This window comes from Acartia tonsa, chromosome 7 (genome assembly GCF_053477335.1).
Source record: "Acartia tonsa isolate MP-2025a chromosome 7, ASM5347733v1, whole genome shotgun sequence".
Lineage (NCBI taxonomy): Eukaryota > Metazoa > Arthropoda > Copepoda > Calanoida > Acartiidae > Acartia > Acartia tonsa.
The window spans coordinates 10,249,734-10,270,890 of NC_137266.1; the positions used below are offsets into that span (position 1 = coordinate 10,249,734).

At 30.6% G+C, this 21,157-nt stretch overlaps 1 protein-coding gene across 1 annotated transcript; it reads left to right on the forward strand.

Moving 5' to 3' along the window:
• The first annotated feature begins 17,155 nt into the window (after nt 1-17,155).
• Nucleotides 17,156-18,654, forward strand: LOC145324795 (uncharacterized). The gene is made up of 2 exons (XM_080167435.1): nt 17,156-17,281; nt 17,808-18,654. The coding sequence occupies exons 1-2, from the start codon at nt 17,270-17,272 to the stop codon at nt 18,444-18,446; spliced, it is 651 nt and encodes a 216-aa protein (XP_080023561.1). The 5' UTR covers nt 17,156-17,269; the 3' UTR covers nt 18,447-18,654.
• Nucleotides 18,655-21,157: the final 2,503 nt, after the last annotated feature.

Consider the following 21,157-nt stretch of genomic DNA (forward strand, 5'->3'; position numbering starts at 1 on the left):
GGTGTTTTCACAATGAAAAAAAGGCATTTTTTTCATGATTTTCAAGTTTAAAATTTTTACATTAATTTTCAACTTACATGCATGTTTTTTATATCAAATTAATCCCCCAGATGGGTACAATATAGAATTTGTCTTCATGAATTCAAAAATCATGAATTACAGGGTGTCCCAAGAAAAATGTCAAAACAAGTTTTTTAAACTTTTGACACTGTCAGGAAACGAATTTTGCCCATTTCTTGCCTTGAGAGTGAATATCATCCATTTTACAACACATATGAAGTGAATTTGGCGTGGTAACTTTAAATTTGGACACCTGAGAAATTTTTGAAACACCCTGTAAAAGTGATTTTTGCGTCTGTAGAGCTAAAAATTGGTCCAAATTGATTATTTTTTTCAAATTAGCATACAAAGTATCTAAGTATGTTAGGCCATAGTGTTTTCTGACCAGATTACAATTTTTATATTTTTTGGACACCCTGTATTTTCAAAAAAATGAGAAATTTTTTTTTTTTTTTTTTAAATTTTTTTTCTTTTTTTAAGTTACCTAAAACTGTCATATAGATACAGATTTTGACTAATAACAATAATATTTGCCTATTTTACAAATTTACACACTTTTGGGACACCCTGTGCATGTTTTTAAAAAATGGTGGTTTTTGCCCCTTTTTTGGGGGAAGGGGTTGTTTTAGGACCAGAGACTATTTCTTCATTTTTGTACAACTTTTCAAGGCACATAATTTGTTATTTATACATCAACCGCCTCCGACGAACCGTTTTGCCGTTATTCACCGCCAAAGGCGGAATTTTGACCTTTTTTACCGTTCTCGAGGTTTTAATGGGCATTTTTGGTAAGAAGGCGTTGACTTATCAAGATCACTCTGAAATACTTTTGTTTAGGCTATTTTATTTACTAAATTTCATGTGAAGTAAAAATTTTTGTGCATCTAATCGTTTTTCGTCAAGATGGATTTCAATTGTTAAAACAAGTGAATGAAGTGAATATAATATTAATAATTGATATAACATTAGTAATAAAAGAAACATAAATCACGTCCATTTAAAATTCCTTTTGACAAAAATGGGTTGGATATACAAAAATTTTTACTTAACATGAAATTTAGTAAATAAAATAGCCGAAATAAAAGTATTTCAGAGTGATCTTGATAAATCAACGCCTTCTTACCAAAAATGCCCATTAAAACCTCGAGAACGGTAAAAAAGGTCAAAATTCCGCCTTTGGCGGTGAATAACGGCAAAACGGTTCGCCGGAGGCAGTTGATGTATAAATAACAAATTATGTGCCTTGAACATTTGTACAAAAATGAAGAAATAGTCTCTGGTCCTAAAACGACCCCTTCCCCCCAAAAAGGGGCAAAAACCACCATTTTTAAAAAACATGCACAGGGTGTCCCAAAAGTGTGTAAATTTGTAAAATAGGCAAATATTATTGTTATTAGTCAAAATCTGTATCTATATGACAGTTTTAGGTAACTTAAAAAAAGAAAAAAAAAAAAAAAAAAAAAAAAAAAAATTTCTCCCTTTTTTGAAAATACAGGGTGTCCAAAAAATATAAAAATTGTAATCTGGTCAGAAAACACTATGGCCTAACAAACTTTGATACTTTGTATGCTAATTTGAAAAAAATAATCAATTAGGACCAATTTTTAGCTCTACAGACGCAAAAATCACTTTTACAGGGTGTTTCAAAAATTTCTCAGGTGTCCAAATTTGGAGTTACCACGCCAAATTCACTTCATATGTGTTGTAAAATGGATGATATTCACTCTCAAGGCAAGAAATCGGCAAAATTCGTTTCCTGACAGTGTCAAAAGTTTAAAAAACCTGTTTTGACATTTTTCTTGGGACACCCTGTAATTCATGATTTTTGTAATTTTAAAGACAAATTCTATATTGTACCCATCTGGGGGATTAATTTGATATAAAAAACATGTATGTAAGTTGAAAATTAATGTAAAAATTTTAAACTTGAAAATCATGAAAAAATGCCTTTTTTTTATTGTGAAAACACCACAGTGAGAAAATGCGCGAAAAATCGGACTTTAAATGGATTAAAAAGGTTAAAAATCACCCAGCCCTTAGTTTTATGACCAAATGAAGGGGACTGGAAGTTTTTATCAAAATCTGAGACCTCATGCAGAAAAATGTTTTTTTCGTAAATAATGAGCCATTAATTTAAGCCCGTTAGGTCTTTGCAATCATTTTTCAGCATAAGTTTCAAAATAATATTCATATCGAAGAACAAAGTATTAGTTTAAGGTCCAAACCACAAAATAAGCCTTACATACGGATTGCAATTACCCAAATGTAGAAAAGCTTCGATTTTTAGGATCATTAATTGTAAAATCGTTGTTGCTGCTATTAAAAGATTCTTTCTTATTTGATGTATTGAGTTGGAAATAATAGGTAAAGTCAATTTAACAATTTTGATTTAATTTCTATTTAGGTAACTTTTTTCAGCATACTATTTTTATTATTAAGTTTTTTATTAGATAAGTTATTGAAATGAACGTCATCTATTTTGTTTTGTCTTATTAGAGCTTCGCTTTTTTTAATGATATCAACCTTATTTTTTAAAAATATTCTCTCCTATCCTTAAAATGAGCAAATTTAATCCTGAAATTTTCTGAAATTATCCAAATTGCTTTTTAATATTTGGTTTGAATTATCGGCTTGGTATTAAATAATGGGTTATATAGCTATGGGAATGGTTCCACAGATCATTATAAACAGACAAATGGGTGGATGGATGGATAGATAGATGGATGGGTACTTTAATAGTGTAATGATTGATAGATTAATGAATAAATAGATGTATTGTTAGTTAGACAGAGAGATAGACAAATTTGAAGAAAGATTTTATTCCACGTTATAGAGTTAAAGACAGATTTATGTTAAATTTCTGATTTGGTTTGTAATTAAGAAAAAATACTTGCCTTCTGACATATTTGTAGGGATGCATAGATTATCAATATTAGGATGCTAAGATAGCTTTTTCAAAATATAAAATTTTATATTAATAGAAAAATTATAACATATATTAATAAACATTATTGCATTTCAAATCATTAATGGATGCTGCTCATTGGTACAGAGAATCTTCACCGAAAATTTAATCTGTTCATTTTGAATAACAGGGGATAAATTCACATTTTCCCTATTTCGTTTCTTACAGACATATTGACGAATGGACAGACGGGCGAACCGGCATTTCAAATTTTAGAGTAGCCTCGCTTCTAAAAACAACAAATTTTAAAAATATAAAAGAGGTATTAAAAGAAAGAAATTAGGACATATAATTTGCGAAGGAGAAAACTGAAGAAAACCGAAGGGAGTATCCAAAATTGTTGGTCTTCAAAATTGATGTGCGCTCACTTTATCCCATGATCATTGTGGATGTACTGAATTTTAGTTTCCGAAAGTGTACCTAGCAGCCGCGTCTTATCTCAATATTTACTACTAGCTAAAAAAGCTTCAAACTTAAAATTTTGAATGTATAACGTATAAATCGTTTATACAATTTATCTCTTTTCCCTTTGATTGGAGTAACTGAAAATAGCGTTTGCAATAATTGGGTTATCTGCTGTACACATTTGGAAATTATTGAAGAAATAGGCAATCCATTTTCAGCACATCTCATTGTGGGTTGCGGTGCTAGTTTAGTATTTCATCCATACATTTATGTCTAAAAACTCCTTTATAGATAAGCATAATGCCCTTCTTGTTTGTTGATAAAAAAAACTATTTTTTTGGAGGCAACTTACTTTCTGTTGACTAATGGAAATCTTCCCTAAAAATTAAAAATAATGGATCGGTATTAGAAGTTTTTCATTCAGCATCTGAAAAATGTAAACTAAATTATCAAAAGTGACCAATTTTATAGAAATATCCAAATTTCAAATTTAATTATTTACATATATGCTAAGTTATAAAATATAAAAATTGCAAAACTCAGTAAAACATTAAATTGAAATCTGATATTTATTTTTTATTATCAATTGTTTTAGTTGCTGATTGTTCGAATTTAACTATTATGACAATGTTCTTTAAGAATTTGATGTGTAATTTTCAATTATTCGTCATTACATATGAACACATAAATCAATCTAATTCTAAATTAAGTTTGTTTGTATAATAATAGCGGCTTCGCCCCTGGCATCTAGAGGCTCCTTATTCAAAGGAATGGGCATTAAAATAGACTGAAACTATAAATAAATGTATAGTCTAAAACCATCCACGGACCTCCTTGAAGCTTCCATAATATTTAGAACTCAATCGGTTCATTAGTTATTGAAATCTCAGTACTTTATATGATAGGATTAATAAATTGATTTTACTTTACAGTTACTTTACAGTTAATTTAATTCATATTAAGAAAACCTATTGTAATTTTTTATGTCTAAGTTTATTTCAATAACAAAAAAAATATTATTTAAATTTCAATGATTTCCATATCTGATTTTCTATATATCGGCGCACTTGTCGCCGGAAGGCAAAAGTAGTTTTTTGGGATCATGGAAAGAAAACAAAGTCATTCCTAAATTAGGACAGAAGTCACCTTCCTAGGAAGGACATAAGTAGCCTTCCCTAAGTGAGAATTTGTTAGATGAAGGGCATAACATGCCTCCCTTAACAAAGATTTTGCAAGATTGAGGACATAAGTAGCCTCCCTTTACCTCACAAAACCTAGCTTTTTAATCCTTCACATAGCAAAATCTTGCATAAAATTGGTTTTTGGTCCATCACATAGCAAAATATTGGAAAACTTAGCTTTTCTGTCCTTCACATAGCAAATTCTTGCAAAACATAGCAAATTCTTGCAAAACATGGCAAATTCTTACAAAACATAGCAAATTCTTGCAAAACATAGCAAATTCTTACAAAACATAGCAAATTCTTGCAAAACATAGCAAATTCTTACAAAACATAGCAAATTCTTAGAAAACTTAGCTTTTCTGTCCTTCACATAGCAAATTCTTGCAAAACATAGCAAATTCTTGGAAAACTTAGCTTTTCTGTCCTTCACATAGCTAATTCTTGCAAAACATAGCAAATTCTTACAAAACATAGCAAATTCTTGCAAAACATAGCAAATTCTTACAAAACATAGCAAATTCTTGCAAAACATAGCAAATTCTTACAAAACATAGCAAACTCTTAGAAAACTTAGCTTTTCTGTCCTTCACATAGCAAATTCTTGCAAAACATAGCAAATTCTTGCAAAACATAGCAAATTCTTGCAAAACATAGCAAATTCTTGCAAAACATAGCAAATTCTTGCAAAACATAGCAAATTCTTGCAAAACATAGCAAATTCTTGCAAAACATAGCAAATTCTTGCAAAACATAGCAAATTCTTGCAAAACATAGCAAATTCTTGCAAAACATAGCAAATTCTTGCAAAACATAGCAAATTCTTGGAAAACTTAGCTTTTTTGTCCTTTACATAGCAAATTCTTGCAAAACATAGCAAATTCTTACAAAACATAGCAAATTCTTGCAAAACATAGCAAATTCTTGCAAAACATAGCAAATTCTTACAAAACATAGCAAATTCTTAGAAAACTTAGCTTTTTTGTCCTTCACATAGCAAATTCTTGCAAAACATAGCAAATTCTTACAAAACATAGCAAATTCTTGCAAAACATAGCAAATTCTTACAAAACATAGCAAATTCTTGCAAAATATAGCAAATTCTTCGAAAACTTAGCTATTCTGTCCTTCACATAGCTAATTCTTGCAAAATATAGCAAATTCTTGCAAAACATAGCAAATTCTTACAAAACATAGCAAATTCTTACAAAACATAGCAAATTCTTACAAAACATAGCAAATTCTTGCAAAACATAGCAAATTCTTACAAAACATAGCAAATTCTTGCAAAACATAGCAAATTCTTACAAAACATAGCAAATTCTTAGAAAACTTAGCTTTTCTGTCCTTCACATAGCAAATTCTTGCAAAACATAGCAAATTCTTGCAAAACATAGCAAGTTCTTGCAAAACATAGCAAATTCTTGCAAAACATAGCAAATTCTTGCAAAACATAGCAAATTCTTGCAAAACATAGCAAATTCTTGCAAAACATAGCAAATTCTTGCAAAACATAGCAAATTCTTTGAAAACTTAGCTTTTTTGTCCTTTACATAGCAAATTCTTGCAAAACATAGCAAATTCTTACAAAACATAGCAAATTCTTAGAAAACTTAGCTTTTTTGTCCTTCACATAGCAAATTCTTGCAAAAGATAGCAAATTCTTACAAAACATAGCAAATTCTTGCAAAACATAGTAAATTCTTACAAAACTTAGCAAATTCTTGCAAAACATAGCAAATTCTTCGAAAACTTAGCTATTCTGTCCTTCACATAGCTAATTCTTGCAAAACATAGCAAATTCTTGCAAAACATAGCAAATTCTTACAAAACATAGCAAATTCTTGCAAAACATAGCAAATTCTTACAAAACATAGCAAATTCTTGCAAAACATAGCAAATTCTTACAAAACATAGCAAATTCTTAAGAAAACTTAGCTTTTCTGTCCTTCACATAGCAAATTCTTGCAAAACATAGCAAATTCTTGCAAAACATAGCAAATTCTTGCAAAAACATAGCAAATTCTTACAAAACATAGCAAATTCTTACAAAACATAGCAAATTCTTGCAAAACATAGCAAATTCTTACAAAACATAGCAAATTCTTAGAAAACTTAGCTTTTCTGTCCTTCACATAGCAAATTCTTGCAAAAGATAGCAAATTCTTGCAAAACATAGCAAATTCTTGCAAAACATAGCAAATTCTTGCAAAACATAGCAAATTCTTGGAAAACTTAGCTTTTTTGTCCTTCACATAGCAAATTCTTGCAAAACATAGCAAATTCTTGCAAAACATAGCAAATTCTTGCAAAACATAGCAAATTCTTGGAAAACTTAGCTTTTCTGTCCTTCACATAGCTAATTCTTGCAAAACATAGCAAATTCTTACAAAAAATAGCAAATTCTTGCAAAACATAGCAAATTCTTACAAAACATAGCAAATTCTTACAAAATGTAGCAAATTCTTACAAATCATAGCAAATTCTTGCAATAAGGGTCCCAAACTCAAAAACGAATTTTCAGCGCGATCCGACCACCGGTTCTTGAGATACGGTGACCTGGTGTCCTTGGTACTTACTGTAAGATTTGGGAAATGGTTCGAATCCTTAGTAAATTTGGCCAAAAATTTTTTGACACTTAGAATATTTTCGACCTGGTGTCCTCTCAGTAGGTACGCTTGGTGTCACCTGGGTATTTTTTCTTCAAAAATTTGACTAAGTGTCAAAATATTTTTGAACTTAGCCAAATTTACTAAGGATTCGAACCATTTCCTAAATCTTACAGTCGGTACCAAGGACACCAGGTCACCATATCTCAAGAACCGGTGGTCGGATCGCGCTGAAAATTTGTTTTTGAATTTAAGACCCCTATTGCAAGAATTTGCTATGTTTTGCAAGAATTTGCTACATTTAGTAAGAATTTGCTATGTTTTGTAAGAATTTGCTATGTTTTGCAAGAATTTGCTATGTTTTGAAAGAATTTGCTATGTGAAGGATAGAAAAGCTAAGTTTTCCAAGAATTTGCTATGTTTTGCAAGAATTTGCTATGTTTTGCAAGAATTTGCTATGTTTTGCAAGAATTTGCTATGTTTTGCAAGAATTTGCTATGTTTTGCAAGAATTTGCTATGTTTTGTAAAATTTTTTGCAAGTTTTGCTAGTTTGGCTACCAGGTCACCATATCTCAAGAACCAGTGGTCGGATCGCGCTGAAAATTTGTTTTTGAATTTAAGACCCCTATTGCAAGAATTTGCTATGTTTTGCAAGAATTTGCTACATTTAGTAAGAATTTGCTATGTTTTGTAAGAATTTGCTATGTTTTGCAAGAATTTGCTATGTTTTGAAAGAATTTGCTATGTGAAGGATAGAAAAGCTAAGTTTTGCAAGAATTTGCTATGTTTTGTAAGAATTTGCTATGTTTTGCAAGAATTTGCTATGTTTTTTAAGAATTTGCAAGGTTTTGCAAGAATTTGCTATGTTTTGTAAGAATTTGCTATGTTTTGCAAGAATTAGCTATGTGAAGGACAGAAAAGCTAAGTTTTGCAAGAATTTGCTATGTTTTGTAAGAATTTGCTATGTTTTGCAAGAATTTGCTATGTTTTTTAAGAATTTGCAAGGTTTTGCAAGAATTTGCTATGTTTTGCAAGAATTTGCTATGTTTTGCAAGAATTTGCTATGTTTTGCAAGAATTTGCTATGTGAAGGACAGAAAAGCTAAGTTTTCTAAGAATTTGCTATGTTTTGTAAGAATTTGCAATGTTTTGCAAGAATTTGCTATGTTTTGTAAGAATTTGCTATGTTTTGCAAGAATTAGCTATGTGAAGGACAGAAAAGCTAAGTTTTGCAAGAATTTGCTATGTTTTGCAAGAATTTGCTATGTTTTGCAAGAATTTGCTATGTGAAGGACAGAAAAGCTAAGTTTTCTAAGAATTTGCTATGTTTTGTAGGAATTTGCTATGTTTTGCAAGAATTTGCTATGTTTTGTAAGAATTTGCTATGTTTTGCAAGAATTTGCTATGTTTTGTGAGAATTTGCAATGTTTTGCAAGAATTTGCTATGTTTTGTAAGAATTTGCTATGTTTTGCAAGAATTAGCTATGTGAAGGACAGAAAAGCTAAGTTTTCCAAGAATTTGCTATGTTTTGCAAGAATTTGCTATGTTTTGCAAGAATTTGCTATGTTTTGCAAGAATTAGCTATGTTTTGCAAGAATTTGCTATGTTTTGCAAGAATTTGCTATGTGAAGGACAGAAAAGCTAAGTTTTCTAAGAATTTGCTATGTTTTGTAAGAATTTGCTATGTTTTGCAAGAATTTGCTATGTTTTGTAAGAATTTGCAAGGTTTTGCAAGAATTTGCTATGTTTTGTAAGAATTTGCTATGTTTTGCAAGAATTAGCTATGTGAAGGACAGAAAAGCTAAGTTTTGCAAGAATTTGCTATGTTTTGCAAGAATTTGCTATGTGAAGGACAGAAAAGCTAAGTTTTCTAAGAATTTGCTATGTTTTGTAGGAATTTGCTATGTTTTGCAAGAATTTGCTATGTTTTGTAAGAATTTGCAATGTTTTGCCTGGTGTCCTTGGTACTTACTGTAAGATTTGGGAAATGGTTCGAATCCTTAGTAAATTTGGCCAAAAATTTTTTGACACTTAGAATATTTTCGACCTGGTGTCCTCTCAGTAGGTACGCTTGGTGTCACCTGGGTATTTTTTCTTCAAAAATTTGACTAAGTGTCAAAATATTTTTGAACTTAGCCAAATTTACTAAGGATTCGAACCATTTCCTAAATCTTACAGTCGGTACCAAGGACACCAGGTCACCATATCTCAAGAACCGGTGGTCGGATCGCGCTGAAAATTTGTTTTTGAATTTAAGACCCCTATTGCAAGAATTTGCTATGTTTTGCAAGAATTTGCTACATTTAGTAAGAATTTGCTATGTTTTGTAAGAATTTGCTATGTTTTGCAAGAATTTGCTATGTTTTGAAAGAATTTGCTATGTGAAGGATAGAAAAGCTAAGTTTTCCAAGAATTTGCTATGTTTTGCAAGAATTTGCTATGTTTTGCAAGAATTTGCTATGTTTTGCAAGAATTTGCTATGTTTTGCAAGAATTTGCTATGTTTTGCAAGAATTTGCTATGTTTTGTAAAATTTTTTGCAAGTTTTGCTAGTTTGGCTACCAGGTCACCATATCTCAAGAACCAGTGGTCGGATCGCGCTGAAAATTTGTTTTTGAATTTAAGACCCCTATTGCAAGAATTTGCTATGTTTTGCAAGAATTTGCTACATTTAGTAAGAATTTGCTATGTTTTGTAAGAATTTGCTATGTTTTGCAAGAATTTGCTATGTTTTGAAAGAATTTGCTATGTGAAGGATAGAAAAGCTAAGTTTTGCAAGAATTTGCTATGTTTTGTAAGAATTTGCTATGTTTTGCAAGAATTTGCTATGTTTTTTAAGAATTTGCAAGGTTTTGCAAGAATTTGCTATGTTTTGTAAGAATTTGCTATGTTTTGCAAGAATTAGCTATGTGAAGGACAGAAAAGCTAAGTTTTGCAAGAATTTGCTATGTTTTGTAAGAATTTGCTATGTTTTGCAAGAATTTGCTATGTTTTTTAAGAATTTGCAAGGTTTTGCAAGAATTTGCTATGTTTTGCAAGAATTTGCTATGTTTTGCAAGAATTTGCTATGTTTTGCAAGAATTTGCTATATGAAGGACAGAAAAGCTAAGTTTTCTAAGAATTTGCTATGTTTTGTAAGAATTTGCAATGTTTTGCAAGAATTTGCTATGTTTTGTAAGAATTTGCTATGTTTTGCAAGAATTAGCTATGTGAAGGACAGAAAAGCTAAGTTTTGCAAGAATTTGCTATGTTTTGCAAGAATTTGCTATGTTTTGCAAGAATTTGCTATGTGAAGGACAGAAAAGCTAAGTTTTCTAAGAATTTGCTATGTTTTGTAGGAATTTGCTATGTTTTGCAAGAATTTGCTATGTTTTGTAAGAATTTGCTATGTTTTGCAAGAATTTGCTATGTTTTGTGAGAATTTGCAATGTTTTGCAAGAATTTGCTATGTTTTGTAAGAATTTGCTATGTTTTGCAAGAATTAGCTATGTGAAGGACAGAAAAGCTAAGTTTTCCAAGAATTTGCTATGTTTTGCAAGAATTTGCTATGTTTTGCAAGAATTTGCTATGTTTTGCAAGAATTAGCTATGTTTTGCAAGAATTTGCTATGTTTTGCAAGAATTTGCTATGTGAAGGACAGAAAAGCTAAGTTTTCTAAGAATTTGCTATGTTTTGTAAGAATTTGCTATGTTTTGCAAGAATTTGCTATGTTTTGTAAGAATTTGCAAGGTTTTGCAAGAATTTGCTATGTTTTGTAAGAATTTGCTATGTTTTGCAAGAATTAGCTATGTGAAGGACAGAAAAGCTAAGTTTTGCAAGAATTTGCTATGTTTTGCAAGAATTTGCTATGTGAAGGACAGAAAAGCTAAGTTTTCTAAGAATTTGCTATGTTTTGTAGGAATTTGCTATGTTTTGCAAGAATTTGCTATGTTTTGTAAGAATTTGCAATGTTTTGCAAGAATTTGCTATGTGAAGGACAGAAAAGCTAAGTTTTCCAAGAATTTGCTATGTTTTGCAAGAATTTGCTATGTTTTGCAAGATGAAGGATATAAGCAGCCTTCCTAATGTAAGAATTTGTCAGACAAAGGACATAAGTCACCTCCCTTAAGTTAGAATTTGTTAGATGAAGGACATAAGTAGCCTTCCTTAGATCAATTTCTAGTGACTTCAGTCCTAATTAGGAATGACTTTGTTTTCTTTCCATGATCCGTTTTTTGAAACAGGCTCTCTGAGATTATTACAGATTCTGATATATACATATATAGACTAATGAAAAATGCAAAAAACGAAATTAAAAGCGTTCCTTCTTGGGAGAAAATCCGGGAAAAAGATTTTAGCTATTTTTAACCTAAAATTCACATTGACAAGCCTGCAAAGAAATATACAGACATTTTAAACATGTCATTGCTCAGCACCTATGTGAAGGACAGAAAAAGCTAAGTGAAGGACAGAAAAGCTAAGTTTTGCAAGAATTTGCTATGTTTTGCAAGAATTTGCTATGTTTTGCAAGAATTTGCTATGTTGTGCAAGAATTTGCTATGTTTTGCAAGAATTTGCTATGTTTTGCAAGAATTTGCTATGTTTTGTAAGAATTTGCTATGTTTTGCAAGAATTAGCTATGTGAAGGACAGAAAAGCTAAGTTTTCCAAGAATTTGCTATGTTTTGCAAGAATTTGCTATGTTTTGCAAGAATTTGCTATGTTTTGTAAGAATTTGCTATTTTTTGCAAGAATTTGCTATGTTTTGTAAGAATTTGCAATGTTTTGCAAGAATTTGCTATGTTTTGTAAGAATTTGCTATGTTTTGCAAGAATTAGCTATGTGAAGGACAGAAAAGCTAAGTTTTCCAAGAATTTGCTATGTTTTGCAAGAATTTGCTATGTTTTGCAAGATGAAGGATATAAGCAGCCTTCCTAATGTAAGAATTTGTCAGACAAAGGACATAAGTCACCTCCCTTAAGTTAGAATTTGTTAGATGAAGGACATAAGTAGCCTTCCTTAGATCAATTTCTAGTGACTTCTGTCCTAATTAGGAATGACTTTGTTTTCTTTCCATGATCCGTTTTTTGAAACAGGCTCTCTGAGATTATTACAGATTCTGATATATACATATATAGACTAATGAAAAATGCAAAAAACGAAATCAAAAGCGTTCCTTCTTGGGAGAAAATCCGGGAAAAAGATTTTAGCTATTTTTAACCTAAAATTCACATTGACAAGCCTGCAAAGAAATATACAGACATTTTAAACATGTCATTGCTCAGCACCTAGAAGTGGTAGAAAAATGAAACGCATTCCATTGGAAAGCTTATAACCTCTAGTTTTCATATTGGTATATAACATTTTTGTACTAATATTATTTTTTGAGCTATCCTCTGAAGTATACACAAGTTTTAAAAATGCAGTTTTAAGTTTGATTACACAAACCTTTTTAAAATTGTATTGCTTAGCACCTAGGAGTTATATAACTATTTTATATAGGTATATTTGTATATTTATGGTGCATTCAATTTTAGCTTAATTAAAAATAGTCTTTGAAATGTGTTTAGTTTGTAGTAAAAACCAAGGAGGGAGGGGGGGGGGGGTTTATACACTTATTGGCAATGAAATTCAGTATAAAATTTTGCTCTGGATGTTTTTGGGCTTTTGTATTAACTTGATTCTTTTTGTAAGATCTCTTATATGATTAAATCTACCAGTAAAAATGTTTGAAGTTGAATTTTGGCACTATCCTTCTAGGGGCTAGTGGGGTAAAACAGCTCCAAAACACTAGATGTAATGTCTGAGCATATTTTTAGAGGTATCAAACAAATTTTTTATAAACTTTGTTTTGCATAATTAAGCTAAGTTAAGTAGTCACTAAAGATTTCATTTTGCCACTTTCCTTCTTGGTACTAGTGGGTTTTAACATCCCCCAAAACACAGATATTATAAGTTATGAGCCTATTTTTAAAGATATCAAGATGATTTTTATAATTTAAAATTTATCTCATAATTGAGATACATAGCCACTAAAGATTTTGCCCTGGCTATTTGGAATTGTTGTTATAGTTATCAAATGATTCTTTTTTTAAATTTTCTGATATGATTGGATCTACCTGTAAAACTGTAAAATTTTTATTTTTGGCACTTTCCTTCTAGGGGCTTGTGGGGTAAAAAGCCAATAAAACACTAAAATTATAAGCTATTTGATTATTTTAAAAGATATCAAGCTAATATTTCTAATGTAAACATTTTTCACATAATTGAACTAAGTAGCTATTACATATTTCAATTTGGCACTTTTCTTCTAGAGTCTAGTGGGGTAAAACATCCCCCAAATACAAATATCATGAGTTCTGAGCTTATTTTAGAAGATATCATGTTGAACTTTAATGAATGATTATTTAGTTCAGTTATTTGAAAAAAAGTTTTCATGAACAAAATCAGCCCAATATTTTTTTAAAAAGCTTAGAACTTAAAGTTTTAGCAGTTTGGGGGGCAGTTTTACCCCACTAGCCCCTAGAAGGCAAGTGCCAAACTTGGGGTTTACTGGTAGATTTAATCATATAAAAGATTTAAAAAAAATAATTAGGTTGATTTCTTAACCGCAAGCCCAAACATCCAGAGCAATATCTTATACTAAATTTCATTGCCTATAAGTGCATGACCCCCCCCCCCTTGGATCTTATAACTTTACTAATGAAGGTGTTTCACCACACTAGCCCCTAGAAAGAAAGTGTTAAAATTAAATCTTTAGTGGCTATGTATCTCAATTATGTGACAAAATTTTAAATTAAAAAATCAGCTTTATATCTTTAAAAATAGGCTCATAACTTATAATTTTAGTGTTTTGGGGGCTCTTATATACTGCTAGCCTCAAGAAGGAAAGTGCCAAAATGAAATCTTTAGTGGCTACTTAGCTCAAGTATGCAAAAAAAAAGTTAAGGTTAAAAAAATTAGCTTGATATTTCTAAAAATAAATTCAGACCTTAGATGTTAGTGTTTTGGAGCTGTTTTACCCCACTAGCCCCTAGAAGGATAGTGCCAAAATTCAACTTCAAACATTTTTACTGGTAGATTTAATCATATAAGAGATCTTACAAATGAATCAGTAAATAACTATAACAACAAACCTAAAAACATCCAGAGCAAAATTTTATACTTAATTTCATTGCCAATAAGTGTATAAACTCCCCCCCCCCTCCCTCCTTGGTTTTTACTACAAACTAAACACGTTTCAAAGACTTTTTTTAATTAAGCTAAAATTGAATGCACCCAAAATATACAAATATACCTATATAAAATAATTATATAACTCCTAGGTGCTAAGCAATATAATTTTAAAAATGTTCGTGTAACAAGTGTCAAACTTAAAATTCAAGAAAAAACTACATTTTTAAAATTTGTGTATACTTCAGAGGATAGCTCAAAAAATAATAATAGTACAAAAACGTTATATACCAATATTCCAAAAACTAGAGGTTATGAGCTTTCCAATGGTATGCGTTTCATTTTTTTACCACTTCAAGGTGCTGAGCAATGACATGTTTAAAATGTCTGTATATTTCTTTGCAGGCTTGACAATGTGAATTTTAGGTTAAAAATAGCTAAAATCTTTTTCCCGGATTTTCTCCCAAGAAGGAACACTTTTGATTTCGTTTTTTGCATTTTTCATTAGTCTATATATGTATATATCAGAATCTATAATAATCTCAGAGAGCCTGTTTCAAAAAACTGCTTTTTCCTTCCGGCGACTAGTGGCGACCACAAACTAAGACAGCACCACAATGTCTGCACCCTCCACCCAATTTCTCCACCCCTTTATCATTTGAAAATCTCCAACCCTCCAATTTGGTTGGACCACGCCCCTAATCATCCCACGATCCTCCCCTTTCCTTATTTCTCTTTCCCATAGAATAAGCCTTGCCCTTTTTAAAAGCGAGGCTTTCTATCGATTGAATCGGTCCGTCCGTCCGTAACGATTAATTCTTTTCTTTAATTTAGACATGTTAAAGTTGTCCTATCGATTGCAAATTTGCATGATGACTCCTAGGACAGTTAGGTATGATTTCAAATCGTGTAGCAACTTTGTAATCAATATCAGAAAGTCCATACGTCCATTTTAAACTTGCCAATTTGAACCTTTATGGATGTTGTCATCCTTGTTGTTTTAATGTTTAATATAAGCAATACTTCATTTATCGTAGCAAATCTACTTTCAAATTAGTCCTTATCCGACTTGCTATGGGAAATATTATAAGAGCAAAAGACAAAAATGCTGTCTTATTAAAAGAACCTTACACCATTAAAACAGCCCTTTTCCCGTAGAGTTGAATATGTAATTGTTTATTGTATACCCAATTTTCCACATAATTTACTCTTATATCATAATTCAAAAAGCATATTTTTCCAAGAATAACAACACAGTTCTTATAAGTTAAAGTTAAAGTTCTACTGTGATACATTTATTTTAATAACTTATATTGGCTTTATTTTTCATGTGAATGTCCTTTTCTATAATATCACATTGGATAACAAATGGCTATTTTCAAATGAAACAAAAATTTTAGGAAATTTTTAGATATTTGAATTGTTAGAGGCTAAATCCCTATTTTGAACAATGAACATTCATGTTCTTAAAAATTACAGATGCAAGACATTTTAAGTTAAAAAAAGGTTGATTAATATTTAATCAATATATAATTGGCCTTTAGAATGAATAGGTTTATTGGTTTATTTACAAAATTTACATAGTTATTTCAATGAAACTTTCAAAATTACGCTTAATTAAATTCAAACATTATCTTATCAGTTTTTTGTATTGCATAGTTGCATTGAAGGTTTAAGGATACAACTTTCTTCTGGTTGAAATGGCATTTAAAATTAGTGTGCATTTGAATAAGCAAATATTGTTTGTTATTTTGGTAGCTACAGAGTACATATAAAAAATCTTTATCATGGGACTAATATGTTTTTGTGGGGGATAAGTATTTTATAACTCTTCCCCCCCCCCCTTTTCTGGATTAGAGCTTTAGAGGAATTTTAAATTAGAATGTAGTTTTATAATTTTAAAAGTAACTGATTGGAACTATTCTCTTTTCTCCTTACTCCATTTGTTATGAAAGTGAATAGAACATGGATTTATTTTTTTTTTTTTTTACAATATTGATATATTCTTTAATTTTCCTTATAGAAATACAAAATTTGATGCTTGATTAAAACACTAGTCAAATTTTATTGTTTTTGGTTATGTTTGAAAAACTGCATAGAAACAAATATGTACTTCAAAAAAACAACAAAAATATTAAAAGTTGCTGGCTTCAGACTCAATTTTTGTTAGTTTTAATAAAGTATTTTAAAAATAACTATATCAGCAAATTGATTGCCTGTCATGATGTAATTTTAAGTCTTCATTTGTTTTTCTTCCAGATTGGGCTTTGTATTGGTTAAATTAATAAGTATAATATGGATGATATAAGTCTATTTTTTTAATTGGATTTATTGTAACAACATTATTCATAATGAAGTAATGATATGTAACCATGCAGAAAAAGAAAGGAGGGGGGGAGATAAAAATCATAAATTGCAACGTAACATTAAGTGTGCTATACCTTTTGCATTGAAACCATTTTTAGAATACTAATAAATCATTAATGTTATTATAATCATATGAAAAAAGCCAATAGTGAAATGATTAAGGAATACTAATTCACCAAGAAGCTCAAATATCCATGTAAAATTTATATGCTTAACTGTTTTGACATGGTTAGACAATGAATTCTGGTTAACTTTTGATTCATTGATATAAGAATATAATAATAATTTATTTTGGATTAAAAGTAATACAATGCTTTACTAATTTTAACAGTTTCAATTTTAAGTTTTGAGGTTTAGAAGGAAACAATGGAACACCAAACAAAATAAGAAGCAGATATCGAAGTTACAGAAAGGCGGAAGGATGCATTGTAAATATGCAATGAAGTTTGAAGATGGGCGGTGCATCTTGTCAAATATAAAAAAGAGACTTTTTCTAATTTTCCTCACTCAATTTCAAGAGTCCAAGCAAATATGAAGTACTTGGTTAGTTGATTATCATTTTATATCATTTAGTGTTATTATTGTATCATTATGATCAAAAATTTTTGTTTGATACTTATCTCAAATCATGATTTGATGTAAAATGGAGTTGATTAAACTAAATTATTTGAACAAACAAAAGTCAAATTTTCTGAAGTTGTTAAATATAATTCTAAAAGCCTTGAAATGTAACAATTAATACAAGAGTTGATACAATTTATTTTATTACTTAGTCAATGTTATGCTAGATCTTGTTTTTTATACCTCTCTTAAAATAATTTAGTGAGGTAAAATTTTAAGTCTAAATATTATTTCTATACTTAGAAGAATGTCTTAAGAATATTTTGTTTACACTTCATATTTATAAAAATCATTTAATTCTTAATAATGTGCCTTAATATTTATTGGTTTAATGTTTAAGTTTCTTCATATCTAATTACTAATATATACATATATCATTCTTTTTCATGATCTAAGAATAATCTTATTTAAGGAAATTAATTTTTTTTCTAATACAAATTTTATTTAGCTGCTCCTTGCACTGGTTGCTGTGGCCTATGCTGCTCCTGAAGCTGAAGCTGATGCTGATGCTGAAGCTGCAGCTAATGCCTACTATCTGACCTATAGAGCCTATCCATCTTGGTACTTGGGCTATGGACACTATGTTGCTGGATATCACAGATTCATTTGGGGCAGAAAGAAGAGGGAAGCTGAGGCTAACCCTGCTGCTGAGGCAGATGCTGAGGCTGAGGCTGAAGCATTTAGATATTATGGCATCTATGGATACTACCCTAGATGGTACTTGGGCTATGGACACTATGCTGCTGGATATCATAGCCTCATTTGGGGCAAAAAAAAGAGAGAAGCTGAGGCTGCTCCTGCTGCTGAGGCAGATGCTGAGGCTGAGGCTGAAGCTCATAGGTATTATGGCTTTTATGGATACTACCCTAGCTGGTACTTAGGCTATGCGCACTATGCCCCTGGATACTATTCTTATCTTGGAGGCTACAGATATTTGGGAAAGAGAGAAGCTGAGGCTGCACCTGCTGCTGATGCCAATGCTGATGCTGAAGCTTACTACCTTGCCCATGGATACTATCCTGCATACTATCATGTTGGCTATCCCTACTATGCTGGTTACAGATTTGGCTACTGGGGCAAGAAGTAAATGTAAGATCTTAAGACTGCATTATTTTTACATATCAAAATACATACTTTATTTTGGAAGTTGATACCTGTTGTGTAGAGTTCAAACTCAACTTATCAGCTGTCAACAACGATTTGTGCCCACTCTGTCTCTTCAATCTCTGCCTAATGGAAGTTGCAATTTTCATATTATGTTTTACATTTTCTTCTAAATAAAAGTATTTGCAATATATTGTTTTATATTCTTACTCTTTAGTATTTGAAATTATATACTATTAGCAATTTATAACATGAATGATTATGTATGTTGAATGTATTTTTGCAACTGAAAAAAGTCTTGGTTGCAAAAAGCCTTTCAATTGCATTTCTTTTTTGAAAGTCCCAAATTTTGTCTCTATAAAAACTTACTAACCCATTGTGATTGATTTGGGTTTGTATCGCCATTGTAAAGCCTTTTGTAAGCCTGTTATTTGTCTCATTTCAAATTTAAGGGTAGGTACAGACATTCTGATAATTAGACTTGATTTATTTTTTATGGGTAATCTATCAGTAGATTAAAAATTAAATTATTCAACAAAAATTCTTCTAACATTACTAGCTATAAATTTTACTTAAGGTTATTCTTAAAAATAAACAATTTTAAGTTCAAAATTAACAAAATTTTAATCGATTTAAATCGGGGAATGATTGTACATCTCTCTGTTGTGTCTCACCCAATAATATAATATAATATGTTTAATGTTTATACAATCCTGAAGAAATGAACCGAGTTCTCTAATTTATGAAAGCTTAACATAGGTCCTTAAATAATATTGAGCTTTTTGAATAAAAGATTTAATTTTCTCAGACAGTTTTAATCTATTTTTTATGCTGGGTCACCTTTCCATGACAGCAGAACCTGAAATTATTACAACAGATCTCACTGTCCCTTCTCATCTTTTGAATCCCTTATTTGAACTTACAAAAACGTATTTATGCATTTATTGAGTAATAATTTGCGTAACTTGATGCACACTATACAGATTTAATAATCAGTCCTTTGGAGTGGATAGTATTTTTCTCTTTTTTTCACACACTCAAACTTGGGGATAAACATTCTACAAAATAATCATTTCTCTGTTAAGATCAGAATATAAATGTATACAAGTTGAAACAAAATTGGAAGTAAATTTGTATAATCCAGGATAATGATTAAGGGCATTTTTATGACTTGATTACAGAGATGCTTCGCTTATGACATTGTATTTTGTTGTCCTAAGAATCATTATTCCAAAAATCGACCATTCGGATATATTATTACATTAAAAATTGGTTGTTTAAAATCAAAATCAAAATGTTTAAAATGGACGTATGGACGTTCTGGTAACGATTATAGAGTTGCTACGATTTCTAAATCGTACCTAACTACTAAAAGAATCACCATGCAAAGTTAAATATCGATGTTGAGTTAACAACTTTGGTGACTTTTGGTAAATTTTGATTGTTTGGTTTATTAAGTTGAATGTTTTAACCACTAATGTAATCTACATAAGAGGTAATTTTGTTTATCATCATTGGGGATGTACATCAGTTTTTTGGCCATTGACTAACTTCCTAAGATCCTAGACCTAACTCAAATTAATCAAAATTTACTGAAAACTTTGCTCTTTCCTTGTCTAATTTAACCCTATAATAAAGGCAACAATCACACTCAATTTAACCCTTTATTACACACCCTTACTGGCGCAGCTCATTTCAACAGTTGGGGGGTGTTTCCTGAAAACAGCGTCAATATAGATTGATTATCATTTAAGAGCAATAAAGTAGCACAGTGACAAGTAATACAGTACAAATTAAGAAAACCTATTGACATATTAAGTAAATTTTCTTTTAAATACTAGGATTATTTTTGAAAAGATATCCAGCTTTTCCATCATCTCTCTCTCTCTCTCTCTCTCTCTCTCTCTCTCTCTCTCTCTCTCTCTTCTCTCTCTCTCTCTCTCTCTCTCTCTCTCTCTCTCTCTCTCTCTCTCTTTCTTTCTCTCTCTCTCTAATTGTATTGTATTATTGTTTAAACACTAATGAATACCCACAGTATTTGGTTAATTTCCAGTGGGCCGAATAATTTCAATCATTATACACACAAAAACTTTTATATATTAGTTTATTTTCAAATATATGTACATATATACAATTGCCATAAACAGGATTTAGATTACAATAACGTGGATTAAAGAATTGTTTAGACACCGTTTGATAATGTTTTTCCAGTATAGCCTCGAAAACGTTTAATATCCACAGGATTAGAACTGGTTCTTAGCCATGTTGAAAAATCATGTATAGCATCGTAATACCAGTTCTGCTAGACAGGGCCTTCGGCCCCTCGGAGCAAAAAGCTGTCTATAATATAATGTAATAAATAACTATTATGCGTTAGTTAAGATTTCGAGATTATGTTATCCAAAGTTTCAGCCACATAAATCAAATCATCTTTGTGGCATTTAGAAAAGACAGACATCAGGAATAGGTATAACTAACAAGCAAAATAAATCTAAAATAATATTTGGGGGGCAAATGGATAGGTCGTCAATTTTACGATGTGTTGCCCCCCAATGACAGCTGAAAAACACGTATAGGTTTCGTGATTTTTTTACGAATTAATTTCGTTATTGGTATAAGCTGGACAGACATACAGAACATGACTGACAAATCTCTGAAAAAAGCAAAGATCTATCTCAAAAAGTAGATGAGGAA